We start from the raw sequence: 25,077 nt of genomic DNA on the forward strand, positions 1-25,077 counted from the left end.
AATTTTGTAGGTGGTCCCGAGAACCCTGGGCCTTGCCCCTGGATATGTGCCTGGTTCCAACATCAACCTCCACTCTGTCTGATGCACACTTCTTTGATGTGCACAATAATCTCGTGAGTCTTCTTCCACCATCACGAGGCTACTAATTTACACAGTGACATTTGCTGAGTTCTGTGGCCGGCAATTTAAGTATGTTATTTCAAGTACTCTTCAAAACGCATGGTATTTAGCATAGATTCTCTGCACAGTGGAATTTCACCTCAAATCGAGTCGTCGAAATATTTTATGGGAAGCTCATAGCTGGTAAAGTATCACATTAAGTTTAATTTAAGACGGGGCAGTCTAAAGGCTTGTCTAGCCTGAAGGTGTTGCAAACTAAGAATATGGAACTCGGTGATGTTGTCCTTACAGTGAATGCTTTGATGAACTCAGTTGCCCTACTTTTGTTTCAGGGCACCTACTCCATAGTCCTGATGGCTGTGGTAGACAGCAAGTACAAGTTTGTGCTTATTGACGTCGGTGCAGAGGGACGACAAAGTGATGGCGGCATTTTCAAGGCCTCCGAGATTGGTCAGGGCCTAGATCAAGGCACACTCAACCTGCCGAAGCTGGGAGTGCTCCCAGGGTGTCAAAAGCCACGCCTGGCACCCTACGCATTTGTGGGCGACGAGGCGTTTCAGCTTCGCACCGACTTTCTCCGCCCATATCCGGCGAAAGGTCTTGCTGATGAGAGGAGGGCCTACAACTACAGACTCAGTCGAGCTCGGTAAGTTCATACCAGAGTTGTATATGGGGAGAATTTGGCCAGTTTATGATCTCGCCGCCATAACGCCCCCCTCCCAAGTGAGCCAGTCAGCCTGCGGCGCAGAGCGAGAGGAATGAGCGCATGCGCATGAACTCCCGGCTGCTCCCAGCTGCGCGGGGAGGGCCACCATTTTCATTCATTCGTCCGGCAGAATGAATGGGATTGACATCAAAATTTCGGTTTTCTCTTTTGATTTGGCAGGCTCTGGCAAGAAAATGATATAGTGTTATTCCTCAGCGGCTTAAAGAGCTAACGAATAAAGTTTCTCCATGATTAGACGCAAACTTTTATTCAGGCGAAAAAGAAATAAGCTCGTAGTAGACAACTTGTAGCCTCAACAGTGCTTGGCGCGCCGACAGCGTCGCATCAAAACGGCGGTAGTCTTTTCTTTGCTCCCTTCTTTCCCTCTCGCTCCTTCGTCACTCTCCTCCCCTTCTTTCACTTTTCTCCTCTCCAGCACCTTCGTCGCCACACCCACTGGCCAGATTCTCCCCATATACGGGTCTGGTTCGTGTTGCACAATCAAACCACCAGACAGAAAATTGTGGTGCAGTGCATGTTTTGATAACTGCTATAGATAAGAAGTTGGAGTCAAGATTAATTAAAATCTTTGCACTAAGACAAGCTTGCTAAATTGGTGAAATCTGAGCACATGAACACAGTCTTAAAAGGACACTGAAGACAATTTGCATGTTCTATTTAAAATTGAAGTATATGTCAGGAGTTTCCCCGGCTATGTTGACCATGTTCTAACCGAAACTGAACTTCCATCTGGCACAAATCATGAAAGCAGTCCTCTTAATAATCATACTGTGAGCAACACTTCTCGGGGTATCTAGTGACCGGGAAAACCGGGAATCGTCAGGGAGATTTGAAATACCGGGAAAAATCAGGGAATTGTCAGGGATATTGTAAAAAAGCGAGCCCAGTCAAGGAAAATGAGACGGCAATGCCATCGAGTTCCCTGAGCAAAGACTTGAGGACTGGGGGGCAAAAAAATAGGCAATAAGTTCTGCTTAGAGCGGAGCACGGGCTCTGCTCACCCGGTGTAGAGTGCACTACCCGATGCAAATGAAACGACCCACAAATCTAGTCCGAGCCTTGGATTGGATTGGATTGATGGAGCAACACTAGGCTCCGTCCAGTTAGAGCTACTAGATTCAGGCCGTGTTCCAAAATTTACTCAATCTTGCTCCAGGGTAAAGGTTTTGTACCTTAGCGTTCTATAACCTACCCGCGTCCAGCGCTTTTCAATCTGCGTTGTCACGTGACACGACCCTCCGGAGTAACTCAGATCCATTTGGGTAAGATTTGGAACACAGCCATAGTAACAAATGATAAAGCCGCAAACCCCAATCCAAGCCAAAAGTATCCGAAAGTGCATCTGGTAGCTTTGCCGCCATTCGGTTATTGATGTGCATAGTTGAGCTTCGTGTCTCCGGAAGCAGCCTCTTCACTGCAATCTCTGCGGCAAGAAAATGATTGTTCAATCCGGACTGGACAAACCCGAATATTTCGGAATATGCAATTTGGATCAAGCCTGCAGAAAATTATCCTCACAGTGCTCAATTTCTTGTGTTGTAATTGTCTTGTATATTTAACCAAATTGTTTTATATATTTAAGTGGTCAGGGAGTTTCGCCTGAAATTGTCAGAAAAAGTCAGGGAATTTCAAAATAATAAATTGCTAGACACCGTGCTTCTATTTTGGGGGACGAAAATCCAGTTAGTTTTGATTTTGCCAGTTTATTTGCAGATGCAGGCACAGGAGTTAACAAAAAGGACAGTGACATGTTTCGGCGTATTGCAAGTCCTGAACATCTTGAGATTGGGCTATCCAAGGAGTTTATTAGTACTAGGAGGGGGCACATTGCAATATGTGTGAAGCCCAGTCATAAAAAAGTTTAAACAATGTTGTACCAATCTTGACCCAAGATCTCTCTGGCAATTGGTGCACGTGACATGTCACGTGCGAGATGGATGGTTGATTGTAGCAGGATTCCTTGCAGGCTTGCGCGCGCTCCGTCTGGTAGGTTTTATCAGATCGAAGGCTAGATGTGAAGCAAGCAGCTACGTCCGGTAGATTGCGTCTTGGGCCGATAAGTGAGGAGGGTAAGGAGGAAAATGAGAAAGGCGAGGCGTCAAGGGAGCTTGGCTTGTGGAGGCTACACGGCTGACGTCATGCCCCCTCCTACCCTTCTAATCTTCCAATCGACAACACTCGTTTGTCGATTGTGCCCAAGCACTGCAGACAGTGCCAACAGGGCAAGCTGTCTTGAATTTTCAATTTCAATGACCTTGGTCACACTGAGCAGGATGCCGCGGATGACCTCAAGCTCGGCATACACCAGATGTGCTCAACTCAGGAGCTCATCACTGCGCAAACTTCCACCTCCTCCTCTAATTTCACCATCTTGAGTTTAGCCCTCAAGCAGCATTGTAGTCTACTACGAGGAGGAACTATTTTAACCTCGCGACTACAGAAAGGTGCCCCTGCCTTGCAATAGAAATTTTGCCATCTTTTTTTTTCTTTTTGCCCCCAATAGCATTACTTTTATAACTGCCTCTTGTGAAGTGCTCAACACATTTAAGAAACTGACGTAGGATTTTGTCATAATTACATAAACCTTGCAATGATTTTGTGAATCGATTTACACTCGGGTTTCATCATACACATTTTTTAGTCCCAAGTCTTTCATAAATTGCTTAGAAGTGCATCCAGTTTCCATGTTTAGAACATCTGTCAGTGTTTCACTATTCCTTTTATTCCAGTGCTATTGTGTGCACACTAATCACTTCAATAACTTCTGTCAAACAGGAGATGTGTGGAGAATGCCTTTGGGATCATGTCCGCCCGGTGGAGAATTCTCCTCCGGACAATCAACCTCCTGCCAGAGAACGTCGATTACATCATCAAGTCCTGCTGTGTCTTGCACAACTTTCTCTTGGTACACAGCGAACACCCAGCAGCCTATGCTGATCAGGACGACAACATGGGAAACCCCACGGCAGGAGGGTGGCGCCGCGAGATCCCAGACTCAGCGAGGGAATTGCTGTTTCCGCTGGAGGCCACACGTGCACGGAACTTTGGCGATGATGCAGACTTCGCCAGGAAGATGTACATGTATTATTTCTGTAGTCCTGCTGGGGAGGTTTCCTGGCAGTGGGACCAGCCTGGCGTGAACAAACAGGTTGCACGAAGCAACCTGCGAAAGCTCGAAGTCCATGTGAACCTCATGTAAAATTTTGAGTCAAGTTGACATTTATTTGGCAAACCTCGGAAGACACAAAACAAAATATTAACTAGATTCTGAACTTTAATAAACACAATAGACCATTCGCAATATCCCCCAAGCGCCCTGGCCCGTGCTAGAGGAAGCATGGGAACGGTGTCCCTTCAGCTCCTTAGTGATCGGTAATTTCGACCCAATTTATGGTTACATAGCTTTTGAGCGTAATTCGGAGTCACCCTGAACAAGCGCCTGATATACCCTAAGGCCTTATCATATCGCTCTTAAAATTTCTTAATGTCAGCGTTTTGGCACTGTGCATGCTGTCCACCATTCAACCTGGACGGGCTGCAGAAATCTCTTGCATTATTATCATTTTCATGATATTAAGTTGGAAACTTTAAAAATGCTACAAGCCCCACTGACTCCGAGCTAAATCCTGGTTTTTGTTGTTGTGAATTGTCGGGTTTTTAAACCATTGCCGCTAAAACAACAATCACGAGAATGATAATATTGCAAGAGATTTCTGCAGCTCAGCCAGGTTGAAAGGTGGATCGCATGCACAGTATCAAAAATGCTGACATTCACGAGCAATTTGAAAAGTGGTACGACAGGTCCTTGGGGTTAGGGTGATTCCGAGTTGTGCTCAAAAACTGTGTAACCACGGAATTGGTCAAAATTAGCAATCGCCAAGGAGCTGAAGGAACCCCGTTCCCATGATTCCTCGAGTGCGGGCCGGGGCGCTTGCGAATATAGTAAATGTTCTATAGCAAGAATCGTACATCACCAGAAAATATCGTGGTAATTAACAGTACATTTCTGAACAACAAAATTGCAGCATAAAGTGAATGTCTATACTCGTCGCCTCTACAGCTGTAACAAAAAAAAAAAAGAAAGGATGGGGTTGCATGTTCAGAGATAACATTTTAGCCTATCCGTTGAGTGCATGTGCCACACGGCAATGACTAGTTAATTTGACTAACCATGATTATTTCAACTAACCTGTACATGCAGCACCAAGTCCCGATTACATTTCTATCCAGCTGCTTCATTAGTAAGTTGCCGTTTGAAGGCACTCAGTAGATGCTGTAGGTATATTGATTCACAACAACTTGTCAAGTTTACATATTTCTCACATTGCATATTTTGTTTTGAATTTATTATTGCACTAGTTGTACCAATGTATTTGAATTTCTGAATAAATATTCTGTATATAGATGTAACTTGAACATATCACCATCTTTGTAAATTGCCTGCTGCAGCAGTACAGAATCCACGACTTAAAATGGTAACAGTAACAACATACCAGGTACATATAATCAAAGTGAAACTTATAAAAGACGATTAGTCTTGACAACTTTCATTCTTAGAAATAAGATATTGTTAATAGTATGAAAACATTGCATGGGCACAATATGCTATGCAGCAATCTTACCAAAAAAAGAAAAAGTTGTACACAGCACAGAAAATGTATTGCACACAACAGCCTCATGTCTGTAAATGCCCTGCAACTGTAGACTAAATGCACTGAATGTTACATTCCACTATTGCACCCCCAGTAGCTTTTAAACATTAAAAATAGAACAAAATTAAACCAGGTACCCTCTTGGCAGCGCGAAGTCCCACTACAGACAGAGCAATTTACAGATCCTCGAGCTGAAACACGGAATTGATGGAATTGATCCGGCTCGATGCCACCTATACCCGTTTTCACCTCAAGAAAAAAGGAAGTTTTGCTCCATGTTCCTACGCCGCGCGAGGTAGTTCTCACAAAATTTGGTCGTCGGAGGAAGAAGCGATGCTTTTGGCTTTTGAAACGTGTACGTCTTGATAAGAGAACACATATCTAATCTAAAATACACCCACATATGTCTCAATTCTCAGCATAACGAGGGGTATTAGTAATGCTCCGCGAGGAGCCGAACTTTTTTTACTATGGTTCTTGAGGTGAAAACGGGTATAGCAAGGAACGGCGGGATTACTGGAAGAAATTGCCCCATCTGAAACAAGCCTAAGTTACCTAGTCCTGGCAGTCTTCGATAGCCTGCAAGATGTTTTTACGCATTCTTAACACCTTAGATGGATGAATAGATCGCATTGGATCGCACAACGATAGGGCAAAGTATTCATGCGCATCTGGCTTCTTCTGGCATGCAACACTAGAACTTATATTTTGGAGCTCCGTCAAGAGCGGGTCAGGATTGCTCTTTTTCCTTTTCTTTTGCGGCTCGTTCGTAGCGCCACTGGAAAAAGCTGGAGGGAATGGGCTTCCCACCCCCCCAGACTGGTGCTCCTCGTCCACTTCATACACTTCGACAATGCAAGCCTCCGGCTCCAGCCCATCCGCTGCTCCACTTTCGTCTAAATAGGCCCCCTCGTTCACCGGACGGATGAAGTCGTTATTACACGATGTGCTAGATGTCTTCATGTTTCCTGACGTGCTGTTGATTAAGAAGAAAAAAAAATTAGTTTAATAAAACAAACAATCAATGCCACATATCAGGGGCACAGCCAGGAATTTTCGGGTAGGGGAAGGCTAGGCTCACTAGTGCAGTGAACGATTGTGTGAAGTGCTTCGGCAGATTTCGCTGAGTCAGCATGAAAAATGGTCATAAGTCACTGCACACTGATAAAAATAGCCTCATTCTATTTCGTTCTTTCTGTACCTTTCATCACACTGAGTATTAACCAGTAGAAAGTTCACATTGTGCAGGAAGCTTATGCTAGCCGAAATGTTCGATCGGCACAGCTACTACGCAGCTCCAAATCTACTCAGACCTTAGTGTATCAGAACGTCACTAAAAGCGCCGTAAAATCGCGTAATTATAATAATGATCATGTTTATTTGCACTCGGATGCCGGTGACAGCAGAAAGACCGAAGGGCCATACCAGAGGCATGCACACGTGGAATCTATGAGTGGCGATCTATTATTTGGGGACAGCGAAGCCTGGACGGCTATCAAATAATTGAATCAAAGAACACTATCGGAGAATTCGCAGTGCACGCATTACCTTCGATGCTGCAGGGTATCTCGCACGAAATACATTTGCTCGAAGTGTGGCCACGACATCGGGTCTTCGACGTCGTCGGCGCCGGCACCGCTCGTCCTGGTTTTCTTCATGTCGCGCAGCAAGCGCACCAGCTTGTCCCGGAGAGATCTCCAACGTTTCTGGACTTTGTCCACTAAAATAAAAAGAAAACTCAGATTGAGGTGGGCACTTTCGTTGGTGAAAGTTAGGACTTACCGCGATCCTTGTCTCCCGGCAGAAGGAGATCGCCGAGTTCACTCCAAATGGCCGATATTTTTTTTGTATCCTCGTAATCCTTACATTCCGGCTGCCAGAGCGCAGGACGCTTTTCAACTTCGCTAATTAGGCGTTCGTTGTTCACTGCCATTCTCGCAAGGCCGTGGCAAAAACTGCAACGGTACACAGTACTACAGTGGTGAAAACTGAAGAAACTTCAAACGCTGCTTGCTACTAAACACGGCCGTTCATTGGTTGTTGCCTGCTGGACGCAGCGGAAGACGCGCCGACATGGACGCAAAATATCTGGCTCCTCCAGATACGCCGGAATGCGCCTAAAGACGCTGCGTTTCGTCCTTGCGCCGGAAGTGACGTCAAAGCGCAGGCGCAGACGCGACGCAGACGCGGAGAAAAACGCACCATGTGGGCTAGCCTTAATCCGACGAGATAAGTCACGCCACGATTCTCATTCCCTCTCCTCGTCGCTTCGTCCCGTCGAGCTTGTAACCGAAGCGAGAACGAGAGAAGCGAGGCCGCTTCCCCTCAGTCCCAACTGTTCCAGGGCGATTGTGACGTCATAGCCCTCGCTTGATCGCGCACTTCTTTTACAAAAGTACGGCCATCCATTTGAGTTATCGATTTTTGGGTGCTGTTGCGGAGTTCCTAGCGTCCTGTTCTATGCATCTCATCCCTTATTTGGCGAAATCCATATTTCGGTTCAGTCTCCTTTTCACACTGCGCCATCAAATTTGCTGGAGTCGCAAATAGCCAGTAACCGATCTTTTAATCCAGCACTCTGCCTGATTGATACGCGATTTACTCTGTAAAGCAACAAAGATGTGTCATAATAACGCAGCCTGCTAAATTTGCTTACGCCTTGTGTTTTATACAAATAATCGGTGAAAAATCAATTCTCCCTATTTTGTAAAAATCGAAATATTTGTGCTTGAAGCTAAATTTGCAATTGATGCAGCATCACATATGATAGAACTATCAACTTCGTTGCCTCTTATGAAGTGCATCCATGTTCTTCTTCAGTTGACAATGCTCATTTTCAAAATTATTGTCAACATCACGCAGTTAAAAAACAAAACAAATTGCGTGATCCAAAATGGGGGCATAACAACGGTAAATGCTCAAAACAACACACTGTTCTATATGCTCTAGAGTAAAGCAAGGACAAAAACAGCGTTAGAAAACTAGTAATTACTTTTTAATTCCCTGTCTTGCATTAAGTTTATTCAAGAAAGCTGCAAATTTCTTTTGTATAGATTGATTTGTTATTGGCGGCACTTTAGCTAGATTCACAATTCTGTGTAGTAGTCACAGAGTTCACAAACGAATTGACTCATGAAAACGTCACCACTAATTTGAGCGTAATGGTTATGAGCAGTCTAACGCTCGTGGGAATAACATTTATGGGGCTTCGCGAGACCCGACAGCCCAAACTTGTTGAATGTTAGCATCGTTATATTGTGGAATGAATTACTATATGGATATGATAGAAGAGTCGGCTTACCATAAATATGAACAAGAAAATATAACTAGTTTAAAATCTAGGAGGCTTCCTTTGAATCAAAAGAATTTTGAACCTACCTTTGTCGTTTTTGTTTTTTGTTTTTTTTTCAAATGAATTTCGGCGTCTCAACTTGACCTATTTTTCTTCTCCCTTATAGAAACGCAGATTTATGGGTTGCCACGAGGTAAGGATAAAAACAAACGTTTATTTTTTTTTTTTTTTACTTTCGTGTCAGGAGCTTTGTACTGGTAGTCTACCACTCTTCGCCGAGCAAGTTTCGGACATGGTGGACAAGGAGGGGCCAGACAGTGGTCTCAAGCACGCTTGGGGGGGAGGTGGGGGGGGGGGGGGGTTGGTCCACTTTGTCTAGCTCTGAGAGCGTTTGTGCGGTGGGAGGGCGGAAAGAAGGAGGTTGTGTGTTGTGTGGGCGTTGCTACAGTCCACAGGTAGTGTCTATTGGACAGGTAGCCGGTACAGTGGGGGCACACAGGTCGGGCAGGACGTCCTTGGAGGAAGTGGGTGCAATGTGCTGCCATGAGTGGTCGTTACAATAACTGCCCCGATAATAGCTTGGCTAAATCGAAGTGAGAGACAGTCTAGAGTGGTTACATTTTCTCCGAGTTCAAGCGGAATGGCTGTGCGTTCCTTGTCCATTTCCTTCCGCCGTTTGATGGATGTGTGGTTTCTTTTTACAATTTGTCGTCCATATTTCTCTTTATGGTGGGCCATGAGGCCGGTAAGAATGTTTCATTAATTAGTAAAAATTTTGCATGAACACCCACCTGAAGTCAGGTGTCCAATACAACGGATATTAAATTCGTTGTCAATTTTGATTCGGTACGCCATGGGCTGATACGAAAGCCAGGGACCTTGGCACCGCCTCACAGCCTGTTTCAGTTAGCGATAACACTACGGGGCACTGCTGCCTTTTCTGCAATCGTCTTGTGTCGACTCTCATCTTCAAGATATGTCGATCATGCTCACGAAATCACGTTGAACTCAGGAGTATAATTGAAAAAAAAAAAAAAAAAGATGTGTTCCTTGAAGGCAACGACAAAACCAAGTATTTTGCTTCACAGTCGTTTACCAATTCGCGTCGCTTTTCGAGCTGTTCTCTACACGGTCCAGACCTCTGTACTTCTGCGATCATCCAAAGTGTTTGAGGTCCCGCATTAGATTTTGCTCGGGAAACCGTCTGCGCTCTTTGCGTACCTCTCAGGCCCTGATGGCCCGGTACCCAAAAGACAGTAACGTGTACATCCAAACATTGTAGCACCGATAATCGTGTAAAAAGTGTGTAAGCTAGAAAAAGCACCCTTTTTACGCCATTTTTACACGAGTGTTGAATATCGGTGTGTGTAAGAAGGGTGTTCTGATGATTTACGCCCCTACACGACCTTCTTAAGGCCGGTTCCCACTAACAGCGGAGAGCTAAGTTAGCGCTACGTGAGCGCTCGAAGGAGCGCTCATGTGGCAGTTCCTAGCGCGTGATGTAGCGCTCGGTTAGCGCTTCAGTAGCGCTCTGTTAGCGCTTCAGAAGCAATCTGTTAGCTAGGGTGCCTACATGTCTGTCTGTCTCTGGGTGAAGACATTCATTGTTGCCGTGAATGTGCCAGCGCACGACGCTCTGGCGCACTCGGTGCGTGACTTGGGCGGTAAAATGGCGTCTATGCATTAGCCAAAGCTACGCGCTCGAGCTGAGTGAACCCGGATTGCGCGCACTTCAAGATGCATAAAAAACAATCGGGCGGAAAAAAGGCTGAGCTGTCACCACTCAAGCAAAAGCGCTCGTGTGTATGAAGGCCTTCTACTGTTAAGGCCGGTTCAGACACTTGCGTTTGAGTGCGTTTGACTGCGTTGCGTGGAGTACGGAAAGCGAGTCACCGGCGGATCTGTGCTTCGTATGAAGCGTGGAATCGAATTCAAGGAGTCATCTTGGCACGCGATATAAGCAGCAGGAATGTCCTGGTTTCTCGCTGCCGCAACGCAGTCAAACGCAGTCAAACGCAACTGTCTGAACCGGGCTTTAGGGCTTTAGAAGCGCTTTGTTAGCGCTCTGTTAGCGCTACAGAAGTGCTTTATTAGTGCACTCACGCTCCTTGTGCCGTGCTTGCCGTTGCGTAACAGCACGCGCACGGCGATTCATTTGCGGTTTATTTTTTTTCTTTGGCATTGAAAGAAGAGTAAGTAAAAGAGCTGCTCTCCAAGCAAAGGGTCGGGTAGGCGATCCAGAGTCATGAATTCTGTGCGACTAATTGATTGGGTACGACCTCATCGCTTTCTATTCGATATGCATGATCCCGGTTTCAAAGACGCGCAGTTAAAAATAATCGCCTCCGAAAGAGCTCTGTGTCTCGGTCCCTCAGAATAGGTACAAGGTTCGCCGGGTACTCGCCGGTATATTGGTGCCGCAAGATTTCGCGCACCCAGAAGGCTCTTCTGGGTGTTAAGCCGTCGACACACATATGCACTAATCGCGTATGTAAGAGCATTTGTCGCACTTCTATTTCAGCACCCCACATGCCCGCCATGATGCCGCCGATGCAAACCCAACCACGGGAACCGGAACCGTAGTGCACGCGCTAATCCGCAGCACCGCGGTACACTGAAGCGCTAACACCGCGCTACTGAAGCCCTAACAAGGCGCTACTGGAGCGCTAAGAAGGCGCTACCGGAGCGCTAACAAGGCGCTACTGTAGCGCTAACAAGGCGCTGCTATAAAGCGCTAATCACGAGAACGAAGCCACGCGTTAGGAAGCGCCACATGAGAGCTCCTTCGAGCGCTCACGTAACGCTAACTTAGCACTCGGCTGTATGTGTGAACAGGCCTTTACAGCCCACCTGTAGCGATGGTGTCTGAAATCGCGTAAAAGGATATTTGGGTGAATTTTCTGTCCTTCATTTACACGGTGCCAAAGTGGCGTAAGGGTTATGCAGTCGAATACACCCATGACTTTATAGCCTGTCATGTTAATTGCATTGATAAAACTAATGCTGGTGTACGGCGGTACAAACATCGAGCACAATTAATCGCCACATGAAGTCGCGTACGATTACAAAATGCTAGAAAATTAATAGTTTTTTCAACTTCTCAAGGAGCCGGAAATCACGTGTCACACGTACATCAGATTTATCAGTTAAAATTTAATTTCAAAATCATCTCCGCTCGCAAAAGATGAACGAAGAGGCGGAAATATACAGCCCAGGCAGCACTGGGTATTACGCAGATATTGGCCTCTAGTCGGAAAGAATGTGTCGATATACTTTTGGTCCAGCCAATGTCTCTGAAGAATCGGATAGGTCGCGCCGACGCCATCCCGACATACCATGCGCAAAGCTGTTTTTGGTTGAGTCTGAAGAATGTTCTTTGTGAATCGGCTGTGCCGGCGAGGTATTCCTATTTCTTGACCGCCTAAAATCCGACATTAAGAAAGGCAAACTGAGACCAAGATTACGCACAACAAAATCTGCTTGCTTTTAGCCCGAGAAACACCTCCTGCGCTGAAGCTTTGAACAAACTGTGGAGCAGTTATTTTGGGTTGTACAAACTCACCTACCTGGGCCTCGCACTACTTATTGCACCTTTGCTGAGATTCTGTCTTTCTGTGTGGTTCTGATCAAATAATGCCGGAAGACAGTCAAAAGCGCCGGATTTGTGACCCCAGCTAGGGTACGCGATTCTTATCTCTACGTGGTAACACCAACATATCAACATACCTAGCACCTCGACGCTTTTTATTTTTTCGTTTTTCCTGAGGAACGCGTAAAACCTCGTCTTTTGCCTCATGCGCTCGGCCTCTCATTTTTTACCCCTGCTTCGACGGCTTCGATTACTTTTTTTGGATTTACCGTGTGATCTCGCGGTCTGCACCAGAGCAGGCACGCTCTTACACAAGTGTTTGAAACGCTCAAGCTTGTACTGCCGGAAAAAAGGCCTGACGAGTTCCTGTTTGCAGCGCTCGCTGGGCAGTGCAGGAGACCTATAGACCTTTCCATCGCTTATCACACGGCCGAAAAATGCTGAGTCACTGAGCTGTAGGCGTATGCCCAGCATCCGATAGCCGCACAACAAAGCAAGAGCGCATTCTCAAAAGGCGTTCCACAGCCCAGCAGAAAAAGATGGCAGCGCGCACAAGGCGATTTTTTGCGAAGGTTTTGGGAGATTTACTCCATTATCCACCTCCCTTTGACACCGTCTTCTGACAAGCCTCCCCACCTTCTTTTGTGTCTTCTTGTGGCTGCGAGCGAGTGTGACACGGCCGCTCCTAGTGAATCAGAGGGGTGGAGCGAAACACGTGACCGCTCCCCTCGGACAAAAACGCTTAGTCTTCGCCGTTTGACAAGTTATGGGACCGTTCGGCTGGGCCAGGGGGCGCGCTGGAGCGATACCAGTGGCGTCGTGCCGTGGCCCAAATTCGCCCTACTTAGCCGTTCGCTCGTCCCACCTCGCTGTCAGTTGCAATGGCGGGCACCGCGTTGAAGATTTTTGTCCGTTAAAAAACTGTGATAATTTTTAGGGAGGCGAATTTTCGCAAAGAAAGGTTGCCTGAGTGTTAGGTATCCGGTGTGAAGAAAATAATTTAGGCATAGGAATATTTGTCGTTTGCGAAATATGTCTCGGAAGTGCAAGACAGCGTCGGCTGTAACATCCGCCTCGAGATAAATGCTCTTTTTCTCTATGGTTTCGCTAGCTCTTCAAAGTCGGGGCTATTCGGGCAAAGATGAGGATGCAATATTGTCTAAATTGTCTTTTCGCGCACAGCTGCGCTGTCTCATACACACCTTGAGCTCAGGTCAGTTCTCGGACTTACCGGCTGATGGGAGCATGCCGCGCCTGTTCTAATTCATCCGGATGAAGTTAATGACGAGGCATGTACAGCTTGATCGCAACACTGGGTCAAGTTCTCATAAAAAACCGAAACGGGACGTCAATAAGGCCTCCGCTTTTAGTTTGAGTGGGTTCAACAAAAAATATATATATTACTGTGCGCCGCAACATCTTGCTGTGTTTGCGCGCTTCTGTCACTGCCGTCAAAGTCGTAGAATCGCAATTCATGTACGTGCGTGCGTCAGTAACCCACTTTTAATTTTATTAGTGAAGAGAGGGATTTCTAATCGACTTGCATTTTCGTTGTAAAGCGTCCCTCTTTTTAAACTTATTTTTATGTGACCGCAGAATGATAATTTTGAACACTGTTCCGGTTCACAACAAATAAAAAAAATTTGCTTCACTATTTGTTTTGGTTGCTGTTGAGGTACAATTAAACTTGATATATCTTGAGTCTGCGTGCCAGGAGAGGATCGTCAATATTCTTTCACTCTCTCTATCTCTGCAAGAAAATATTACTTAATTTTAAACTTCAGTCATGAAGGCTTAGTTACTGGCCTTTGTGACGTGCCCTGTCTTCGTTCTCTTTATTTTGCTTTCAATTTTTACATCTAACATTGCCGACACACTCTTATTGGTTGACCGAGGAGTGTCCAGGTTTGATATTGTAGAGTTACTTGGAAAGTAATTATGCCTGTTGTAGGTTAACTACATCATTTTAATAATGTAAAAAAAACTAGAGTACGGCCGTCAGTGTAAATCTCTTTTTAACAATGCGCTCAAGTCAGTGCTCAATACGGGCTATGATTATCTGCCTCATCGGCCCTCATGTCTTTCGCTGCTTACTCGCCTTCTCTTGTAAGCATCAGGGAACAAAATTGGTAGAAATTACTGAGAGAGCGTAGGCGAGCCGGTGTGTATATATTAACAATTTGGATGAATTGCCCGAGACTAGGGCGAAAAAAAAACTAAAAATATCAGCAGTGTATGAGAGATACCTATTTCTGTCCACCGTTGATGTTTCTAGTTTTCTCGACCCTGCAGTCTCCACTAATTTATCAAAATAAAAAATTGGCTAGTAAGCAAGGTGAGCTGGGCTCTCAAATTTAAACTTGTTTAAAGAATAGTAACTGCATAATTCGGTTTATTTTGTCGACACCCACGGGGAATCATCCTAGCTACTACATTAGGAACATCTAACATTAGTGATGTTCTAGTCTAATTTTGAGAGGAAAGTAATTATACCTGTTGTGGGCTAACTGCATTATTTTAGTAATATATTATAAAAAAAAAACTTGAATGCAGCCGTCAATTTCTTTTTAATTGCGCGTTCAAGTCAGTACGCAATAGGGGCTACGATTACCTGCCTAATTTTCCCCCAAGTCTGTTGCCGCTCCCGCTTTCTCTTGTAAACATCGGGGAACAAAATGGGCGGGTAAACAAAGTGAGCTTGGTTCTCAAATTTAAAGTCTTTTATATAAAAAAATGGTAACTGCATATTCGGGTTTCGCTTGTAGACAGCCATAGGGAATCATCGTAGCTATTACATTAGGGGCTTACCGTAGAACGTCAGGGGCGGATTGCGGGCCCCAAGGGCGCCAGCTCTTACCGCCTTCAAGCAACGCAACACCCCTGCATGCTCTCGCGTGTGACCTACGAAAAGTCCCTATTAATGTGACAAGCAAGCCTAGCTACATTACTGAATCACGCGACAAGATAGAGAAACAATAATTAAACCTGTCCTCCGCACAGCTGGCGATTCATGCTTCTGGCGATCTTTCTTGAATCACCTCCCAGGAACCAAACAAAACTTTTTGGGAGATGGATGCCTTTCTGTGTAATACGATGCTGTGACGTTTGGTACCTTTTGCATTCGGTACATTACTTCACGAAGCGCGAGGCCAGCACGACAAGCGCACCAGCCTCCCGCGTCGTCTGCACCTCGTGTACTTCTAACAAGTATCGGCGCGCCTCGCCAGGGGGAGGAGTGGCGCTGCGTATGCGCGGCGAAACTTCAGCCGCACAGCCCTATGGTGATGTGTAGGGGGACACGTAGGTCCGGTTTTCGAAAATAATAATAATATGAATAATAATAATAATATTTATTTTCACATAAAAAGAAGATCCTAGGGGAAATGCAATGTTGTACAGAAAGGTGAAAACCCGTACGGAAGGACGCCCGCTCGCCCGCAGTGTTCTCCTGATTTTCGCGCGTTGCAGTCGCGGCTGTGGTTTTCCGTCATGAACAGCCGGAATACATCCGTGCCATCTTTTCGGTAATGGCCGTTTTGTTCCTCGGAGTGGACGAAATCATTGTGCTTTGTTTGTTAGACGCGCTTCGATAAAAACTGTTCATCGGCGACCGCGAGACTTCAGTTTAATGTGAGAGTCCGCCTCCATTCTCGACATTGTGTTTGCGTTGCTCTGTGCTGCCCAAGTCGGATTATGCGTCCATCAGGGATTACATGATATCGCAGTTTTATTTGTAACCACTCTGCAAACATGCTTCTGATAGTAGTCCTGCATCTGTCTCACTAGGCCTTTTACTGTTTACACACATGAACTGCCGCTTGCGTCCCAAGGGCTCCCGTTCCTTCCGTCTTAGCAAGCCTGTCAAATTTGCTTAAAGCCACCAGTGATAGAAAGCAGAAGGCAGGTTGGTTTACAGGAATATTAAAAAAACTTGAACAGATATTGAGCTTCTTCATTCTTTTGGCGTTCACCTGAAGAATCCTTGGTTAAACTTTTCATTGACATTTCAAGCTGCGGTGTTATATGTTAAGGTGGGGTTTGCTCACTCTTTTTTATCAAGCAGAAGTTCTCCGGGACTTAAAAGACTGGTGCACCACCTGTCGTCGTTTGCAAAAGGGTCTATGAACGCTTGCAAGCATGGCGCCTCACTGGTCCCAATACGGGCAATCATGTGCGGGATACGGTCCATTCGTCGCATGCGGACGGGTCACAGCACGATTCTTCACAAAGGAACATTCGTCATAAAATGACTCCTCACGCGGGCAACCGGTCCCACAACAGTTCGTCCCCCCTCAAAAAAAAAAAGAAGTATTGCTCCATTTGGTTCGGGCGGACAAAGTCGTTTACCTCACATCTTAGTACGTCTTGCGCTTCTCAAAGGCAAGGAATTGATAATAAACGTTTTAGCTACTCCTTCGGCCCTGAACAATGAATGTTCGTTCGGCAGGACAAAGTGGGTTACCTCTTATCTTAGCACGTATTTGGCTTCTGAAAGGCGAAGAATTTGTAACAGACGTTTTAGCTTCTGGTTCCGTACCGAACGGTGAATGCAGAGGCCATGTAAGAGCGACTATTTTTGAACTCGGACTGCATTAGAAAGGATGGAGGTGATCGCAACAGAGAGAGGGGGAGGTATCCTGTTTCACGAGGGGTACTCGTACACATGCAGCAGAAAGAACACTTATACTTATTGGATTTGAAGCAGAAGAGGTGTATGCAAGGCAAAAGTAACCGCTGATTTGGCTGCCAGTCGGATTATTGCTCGTTGAAACCAGCATACCCACGCAGGGCACCCAACTGTGATCAACCTGTTGAAGACCCTTTTCTACATTGTTTATTGTGAAATAAGTTTTTTTAACATTGGTTTATGTCGCAGTGGGAAGTTGTGAAACTCCTCATCAGAGAATGTGGACAGTTGTTGAAATTTACATTTTACTATCGTCTCCTGCCTGCTCGATGTGACCAGTTGTCCGCGTGGCGAGTCATCCTCTGACGAATTTTCGTATGTGACGAATCGTCCTGTGAACAATCGTCCTGTGATGAGTGCGCATGTGACGAATCGTCCACATCCCGGATGCTCAGCGTGCGCATGCATGCAGCTTTGGCCTCTCACAAGCTTCTAACTGCATGCACTTGCCCATACAAGCAGAGACATGGCGGAGGTCAGATAACCTCCTTTCAATCTTCTATAGAGAATTTAGTAGAATCTAATAGAACATTGACCGAAAAATAAAAAAAAAAGTAAACCAGGCATGTTTTGATTTTTTTTCGGTTATCTTTTCTGCACTCTTCTCGGTTATTACACCCTATTTGTTGGATGTTTTTTATTGCGGCCTTTTTACTACACTTTTTGGAGGGGCTACAACCAGTTTAGAGGGCGTACTGCAGTCATAACACCATAAAAAAAAAAATATGTACTCTAAAATCACAGCTTCATTTAAGGGTGTTCTGAATGACGATATCCTTTTAGGGCTGTTAGGAATAACGCCCTTTTCTTAGAGCGATTTGTTATACCAATAAGGGTGTTAGCTATGGGACAGGCCATTTAAACACTTCGATCAGGTTGCAATCATGTTTAGTGCGTTGGTTGGGGTGTACGTGATGTTTCTGTATTATAGAGCGCATGTGTTACGATTGGTCGTTGTCTCGAAAGCAGTGGAACTCTCCCTGGTTTCTGTGCGCAAACGAATTTGATTGGTTGGGTGAGTGTGCTTTGTAATGGCCTCAGGGATAGCGAGAATTTTGGCGGCCGTCAGTGAGGGGGTTACTACGTGGTCAAGGGACGAGGAGGAGCGGGGTCCGACTACTGGCATTCTGCTTCCGGCTGGTGTGTAGCTCGCGTCTGTGCAGTGTACGTCTATGTCTGGTAGTGGACGGCGAGTACCCGGCGGCTGTGGGCCTTGAGGTGTGGTGATTTTCGGGGGACATGTTCTGTGAGAAGTGGAGGACGGTTAAGCGCGATCCAAACCAACGCTTCTTTTTGCGCCTGTAGGTCGTGCGGCTGCGGATGTGACGCATTTCGTGGCGTTTTTGCTGTTTCCGGGCGCGCTTTTTGAGTCAGAACCGTGCGCTTTGGTTTGGACGGGCGAAACTTCGGCACGAGCGCACAAGCAAAGTGCAACTGCGACAGACAGTGTTGCCAGACGAAGAAAAAAAAAGTCAGCAGATTAATCTCCAAAAAGTCTGTAGATTTGCACAAAAATCAGTAGATTCTACGAAATTTGTGTTTTGGTATCCTTTGCAATTACCATTAAACCATTTTTCGAAGAAATACTATAGAGCAAAAAATAACATGGTAATAAACACAAATAAAGCACGAAAAAACAAGAACAGTTCTGGAGTAATTCTTTATAAAAAACCAAAGTAAAATGGCACCGTAAATATATATATATATATATATATATATATATAGAAAACTGAGAAGAAAAAAACCCTTAGTGAAAAACAGCAACAGCGGACGATTTAATCGTCAGGAAGGCCTTCGTCAGGAAGGCCGGTCTCCGGAGTCCGGACGAAGGCCGGACTCCGGCCGAAACGTCAAAGATTAAATCGTCCGCTGTTGCTGTTTTTCACTAAGGGTTTTTTTCTTCTCAGTTTTATACCCACGCCTTCGGCCTCCCGCCACCATGCCTGTTATGTATATATATATATTGTGGTATTTTCCTTTTTGAGGGTACCACTTAGAAACACAAAGAAGGTTCCTCGGGTTCGGATAAAGACGTGTTTATTGACTGCAATGTCAGCACGCTTCGCTCTTAGACAATCAAGTCTGGGCGCTGGCTCAATTGCCAGTATCACCCGGTCGGTTTCCCGCGCTGCCGCATTAGACAGATTCACGGGAAGTCGGAGGCCCACAAAGAAAAACCGAGCTCCGTAGAGCCAGGGCCGCCGTTCGCGGCCGCTTATCTAGCCAGCGGAAAGTGGACGCGCCCGGGGTAGGTAGTGTGGCTTATCCCGCAGATGGGCCGCGTCCACAATCACTTCCGAAGGGTGCGCCGGAGGCACTTTCACCCAAAAGGGCGAGGGTGAGACACGCCCTCTTCGAGGAATGCGGCCTTACCCCCGTATCCGGGATGACGTCGCCATAACGCTCCCACGGCCTGCTTGTGCTAGGCCTAGATAGGGAAACGGGAAACTCGTGGTTCCCACACTCCTCCCCCCTTAAGGCTGAGGTAAGACTAAAAACAAAATTGGCCTACCGACTCTCAAACAAAAAAAAAACGAAACCGAAAAAAAACTACCGCGTCCGGTACCGACCCCCACATGCTGGGGTTGACAAATAGAGAATCTTCGGAGACACTCCCGGCGTTGAAGTCCGTGGCTCACCATGGCGCAGGGACCTGACGATGTTTTGGCCGAAGTCCAGCAATGACGACGCCGGGGCGTCTCCCGACGACGCGTCCCGTGTTGGCGTCGGCACGCGCGCCCACCCGCAGTGCAGGTGGCTTGCAGACGGGGTCCAGGCATCGGGACGGGAATCCGCAGGTTGGGGCAGCGCAGGGTCGCCGTGACGGCAAAGTGTGTCGGGGAATGACACTCGAAGTTCTTGAATGGCAGCGAAGTCCCCAGCTCCAGGTTCCCAGGGTTGGAGACGGAACCAGGCAGCGGGAGGACACCTGACGCCATCTTGATCACAGCGGAAGTGAAAAAGTCTTTCGGGCCGGCAGGGGGACAGGCAGCCCCGGCGATGACAACGTTGCCCCGGCGAATGATGACGCTGCCCCGGCATTGTTGTCCTCCTCGTGGGCCGCGCCATTACTCACACCCGACTGGTACTGGAATGCAACCTGCGCTCTGCCCCCTCTCCCGTTTCTTTCCCCAAGAAACCTCGGAAATTCCGAGCAAGGCCGAGCCGTCCAACTGAGGACACTCGACCAATCCCTGGGTGCTCAAGGACCCAGAGATAAAAAAAAGAAAAAGGCAGAGACAAAGGTGTCTTTTCTGCCGTGAGTCACGTGCAGCGCACTGGCTCGGCTTGCGAAGTTATTGTGAAAATGGTTCCACGACTCCGCTTAATGTGAACACGGATGTCCACATACCAAGCTGACTCGCGTCACCCCGGAAAATGGATTTGTTGGTGACTATTCGAAGAGGCAAAGTTCTTTGTAGCTGCTTTTGCTAACGATGCCTAATCGCTTCGATTTGCGGGCGCAATGAAATGTCAAATGCGCCACCCTGTCCTTTCTTGATATTGAAACGATGCAGGGCTGCAATCGGGCAGGCTCGCCAACATTGTTATTTTTCAAACATGTTAGCTTTTACCTTTGGCTAAAACACAAATTCATGTGGCCAGGTATAGCACAGCGACCTAACTTCGAAAAGTCTTGGAGCCGCGTGCTGCCCTGGCCAACGCGAACGAGGAGAGCACCGAATGCAACTCCCAGCCGCACAGGACAGCCACCTTGAACTGCAATGTTCGTAGAGGCCAAGCGCCGTAGCACGAGTTTATCTGCATCAGCAAGAACAGAAACCGATCCCAAATAAAACAAACCCCCGTGCCAATAGCAATACAAGACTATTTACGACACCCATCGGCAACAACACGAGTTGCTCGACCCGGCGAGTACGCTGCCCGGCTGCCAAAGCCCGTCTGCAACAATACGAGTTGCTTAGCGACGTTAGTGGCAAGCGTACCGCCCGGCGGACGCACCGCCCGACTTCGCAGAGTCCGCGAAAATATTTACAACTATTCACATATTTACACCCCGGATCGTTCTGCTGAGCGTCAAAAACTCATCGGTGCTACCGTCGATTCCCAACGAACACCTCGAGTGCCGTGGTTCACGATCTCGTCCAGTGACCGCATGGCGGTCACCTTAATCGGACACGCAATCATCTCGGGACGCTGTTCAACCTGTTGCACTGCCCGGTAGCGCGATTGAACTGCTCCCGGACCCCGCGGCGTTTTCACATTTAACGTCGCTTTTACGGGGTTGCAACTTGATAGGTGGCCCTCAAAGGTTCCTAACGTTTTTGTTGCATGCGACGCTCACGGACTTTTGGCCGGAGCCGATCGCGGGTAAACGGAACATACTAAAATCTAATTGCCAAAAACCATGCTCACGCCAGTCCTCTGTCCCTTGATAGCGCGAAGGAAAGACGGAGTAAAAAGGAAATCATTTTGACTCACTCCGTTTTCCCGGGGGGCCTTTGTTCCGGGGTCGCTTGGTCAACCTGATGGCTACTGGTCCGTCGACGCGGCGACGAAGGGCACCATTGGCGGTCTCCGCAACCTCGCTAGACTGGGACCGGTGTTGCAGGCACAGCGCATTTTCTCGCTCCGAGATACGCTTTTAGTTTGTGCGCTGACGGGGTGTCCACTCTGGGGGGGGGGGGCCCCGCGAGCCGTCTCGAAGGCAAAAAGCTGCACTTGCTTCGTGTTGCGTCACCGTGCTTTGTTCGAGAACGGGCTTGACCTCGAAAAGCGCAGGTGCGCCTCCCCAGCGAAGTAGGCTGGCGTCGTCCCGAAAGGGAATGCCTCGGACGTATTCCGGGCGTTTAGTCACCTCCGTTTGGAAGCGAGCTCGGCTGAAAAGACACTGCATTGTGTCCGTGCGTGGCTGACGTGGCCACTAAGCCGTTGAGTGGCGTCGGGTGTCGGGCGTTCGCCGCTCCCTTTGTCCACCTGTTTGATCCTTGGCCGGAAATTGACCTGGTTCGCTATCTTAGCGAAAGGAGATGGATGCTGCTGCCTTTGCAGTCCACGGAAAGCCGCACGTTGGGGCGCCAAATGTGGTATTTTCCTTTTTGAGGGTACCACTTAGAAACACAAAGAAGGTTCCTCGGGTTCGGATAAAGACGTGTTTATTGACTGCAATGTCAGCACGCTTCGCTCTTAGACAATCAAGTCTGGGCGCTGGCTCAATTGCCAGTATCACCCGGTCGGTTTCCCGCGCTGCCGCATTAGACAGATTCACGGGAAGTCGGAGGCCCACAAAGAAAAACCGAGCTCCGTAGAGCCAGGGCCTCCGCCGACGAGAGCCAGGGCCGCCGTTCGCGGCCGCTTATCTAGCCAGCGGAAAGTGGACGCGCCCGGGGTAGGTAGTGTGGCTTATCCCGCAGATGGGCCGCGTCCACAATCATTTCCGAAGGGTGCGCCGGAGGCACTTTCACCCAAAAGGGCGAGGGAAGACACGCCCTCTTCGAGGAATGCGGCCTTAAGCGCGAAACACATGTACGACGAAACCGTCCGATCCGACGTCCGACCGCGCAATACGACGGTCGGAGGCGAGGGTTTTCGTAGCATCGGAGAGCGTTGAAAACCCTCGCTTCCGACCGTCGTATTGCGCGGTCGGACGTCGGATCGGACGGTTTCGTCGTACATGTGTTTCGCGCTTTACCCCCGTATCCGGGATGACGTCGCCATAACGCTCCCACGGCCTGCTTGTGCTAGGCCTAGATAGGGAGACGGGAAACTCGTGGTTCCCACAATATATATATATATTATCAGCATTGACTAGTGCTGCGATTTCGAGGATTATTCGTTGAAACCGAGACTGAGCCACTTTTGGGATCAACAGATGAGGGCGACAGTGGGACATCCACCTGTCGGTATTAGTGAAATGAAACCAAAACAAGACGTTCCAGCAAGTGCACGCGTGTATGTTCATTTTATGTCCTCTGCAAGCTGCCATTTTTCCTTACTGGGCTGTGGAAGGTTTTTGACGCAACGCTGTCGGCGCGGAGCACTGTCGAGGCTACGCGTCGTCTGCTGCGGGCTTACATCTTTTTCGCCTGACTCAAAGTTTGCGTTCGCATGTGGAGAAACTTAATTCGTTAGCTTTTTAAGCCACCGAGGAATAACATTATATCATTTTCTTGCCAAAGCCTGGCGAATAAAAGTTAACAACCGAAATTTGGATGTCGACCCCATGCATACTACCGGGCGAATGAATGAAAATGGCGGTCCTCTCCGCTCAGCTGGAAGCAGCCGAGTGTTCATGCGCATGCGCTCACACCTCTCGCTTTGCGCCGCAGGCTGATTGGCTCACTCGGGAGGGAGACGTTACGGCGGCGAGATCATAGACTGGCCAAACTCTCCCCCTATATGGCTCTGGCCCGGATGTCACCGTCGAACCCAACGTTGGTCGAACCTGCTCTGTATGAATAGATATGAATATGCGGTTAAATAACTCGAACAGGTTGGGTTTCCGGGCCGTCCAGCCAGTTCTTCGTTTTTAATTGTGGGAGAGTATGAGTTTCCTTTGATGGGCGACCCTGGGAACTGAGGGGGCCTAATAATAAATTTTTAATATGTTTACTAAAAAAAGTCAGTAGATTTTCTTCTTTTTCAGTGAATCAGTAGACCCGGAACAAAATCAGTAGATCTACTGATAAATCAGTAGACCTAGCAACACTGGCGACAGACTGGCCGGCCAGACGGCGAGAGAAAGAGAGAGAGAGAGGGAGATCGCGTTGTCATGTTGGAAGAGAATAAAAGGGGGGGGGGGGAGGAGAGGGCATCCATACGGCGAGAAAAGCGGAGCCGGAACTAGCTTGCCCTCCACCGATTGGCCGGGACACAGGAGCGTCCTACTACGTCACCGCGCGTTTTTGTGCGCGTCGAGAAGTTGAAATTATCCAACTTTCTTGTGCGCGCCCGGAAAGAGCGAAGAAGCGGCGCGACGTCACGAAAATACGTCACATCCGCAGCCGCACGACCTACAGGCGCAAAAAGAAGTGTTGGTTTGGATCGCGCTTTATGGGGGGAAGCAAATCCCAGGATCGGGGGGCGGGGGGAGTCGGAGGGATTGGAGTCCGACATGTTGTTTTGCTGCTGAGCGAGGAGGAGGCTCGTATGTTGAGATGTCTGTAGGCGTTGGTTTTGCGCATATTTGAGCATAGTGACGCAAACATCCTGGAGTTAGAAGGACCCTTGTCTGTGATGTAATTAATGTTGGGGTAACGCTCATTAACAAAATGTAGTACGCCTAAAATATGCCCACATAGACTTTGAGTGCATTTCGAGTATATTTGGTAAAGATAGCTGCATTACAATGTGCTAAAATATATCCACCAAAATATTGTCACGAATGACAAGTGATGAGGCGACTAAAGTGAAGTAAACTAAAAGTTTAATGGGGCGAACTTGTGCCCAAAAATAAAAAGGAAACAGAAGATAATAATAGAGCGTCGCGGGCGTCGATAGCGGCGTAAAAGCAGGATCGATCGAGCGCTTGGGCGAGACTGACCCCGGATTGCCACGCGGAGCACCTTTTGCACACGCGTGGGATTTTGGAACAATCGGCGTAGAAGGTTCGGCGTGTAGAGCATTCTAACGTCAAATCAGCCAACACGGTTTTCGAATTTACCACAACATTACGTTAGAGTCAACAAAAATACGTCTCCGCGGCCAGGAATCGAACCCTGGCTTTCTGCGTGGAAGGCACGCGCGATAACCGTTAGGCCACGAGCGCGCTGCCTGCTTGGTCAGCTGCGCTCGGGGCATTACTCCCCCCTTTAAAAAGTGCGACACAAAAACAAAACAAAGCAAATAAAAAGAACGGGAAACTAAGGAGTCATTTGGCACACATAAGGTCCACCGTCCTATCGAGCGTAGTACGGCTTCAGACGCACGACGTGAATGACTTCAGGTCGTGGCGGGCGGCGTGATGATGTTCTTGTTCCGTCGTGCATTGTCTCGTAGTTCAGCTCCCCGAGGCGACGAAGTACCTTGTATGGTACAAAGTACCGTTTC

General features: G+C 47.6%; 2 protein-coding genes across 2 annotated transcripts in view; both read left to right on the forward strand.

Annotated features, from left to right (window-relative positions):
- Positions 1 to 473: 473 nt before the first annotated feature.
- LOC115332748 lies at positions 474 to 8,448 on the forward strand. The gene is made up of 4 exons (XM_040220793.2): positions 474 to 766; positions 3,623 to 4,042; positions 7,062 to 7,269; positions 8,320 to 8,448. The coding sequence occupies exons 1-4, from the start codon at positions 474 to 476 to the stop codon at positions 8,446 to 8,448; spliced, it is 1,050 nt and encodes a 349-aa protein (XP_040076727.2).
- An 886-nt stretch (positions 8,449 to 9,334) lies between these two features.
- LOC8041589 overlaps positions 9,335 to 25,077 on the forward strand; it is a 91,458-nt gene continuing 75,715 nt past the window's right edge. Inside the window, exon 1 of the mRNA XM_040220799.2 lies at positions 9,335 to 9,384. Within this exon, the coding sequence (XP_040076733.2) occupies positions 9,335 to 9,384 (50 nt within the window). The remainder of the gene's footprint in view (positions 9,385 to 25,077) is intronic.

This window comes from Ixodes scapularis, unplaced genomic scaffold, assembly GCF_016920785.2.
Source record: "Ixodes scapularis isolate PalLabHiFi unplaced genomic scaffold, ASM1692078v2 PGA_scaffold0__279_contigs__length_252992795, whole genome shotgun sequence".
Classification (NCBI taxonomy): domain Eukaryota; kingdom Metazoa; phylum Arthropoda; class Arachnida; order Ixodida; family Ixodidae; genus Ixodes; species Ixodes scapularis.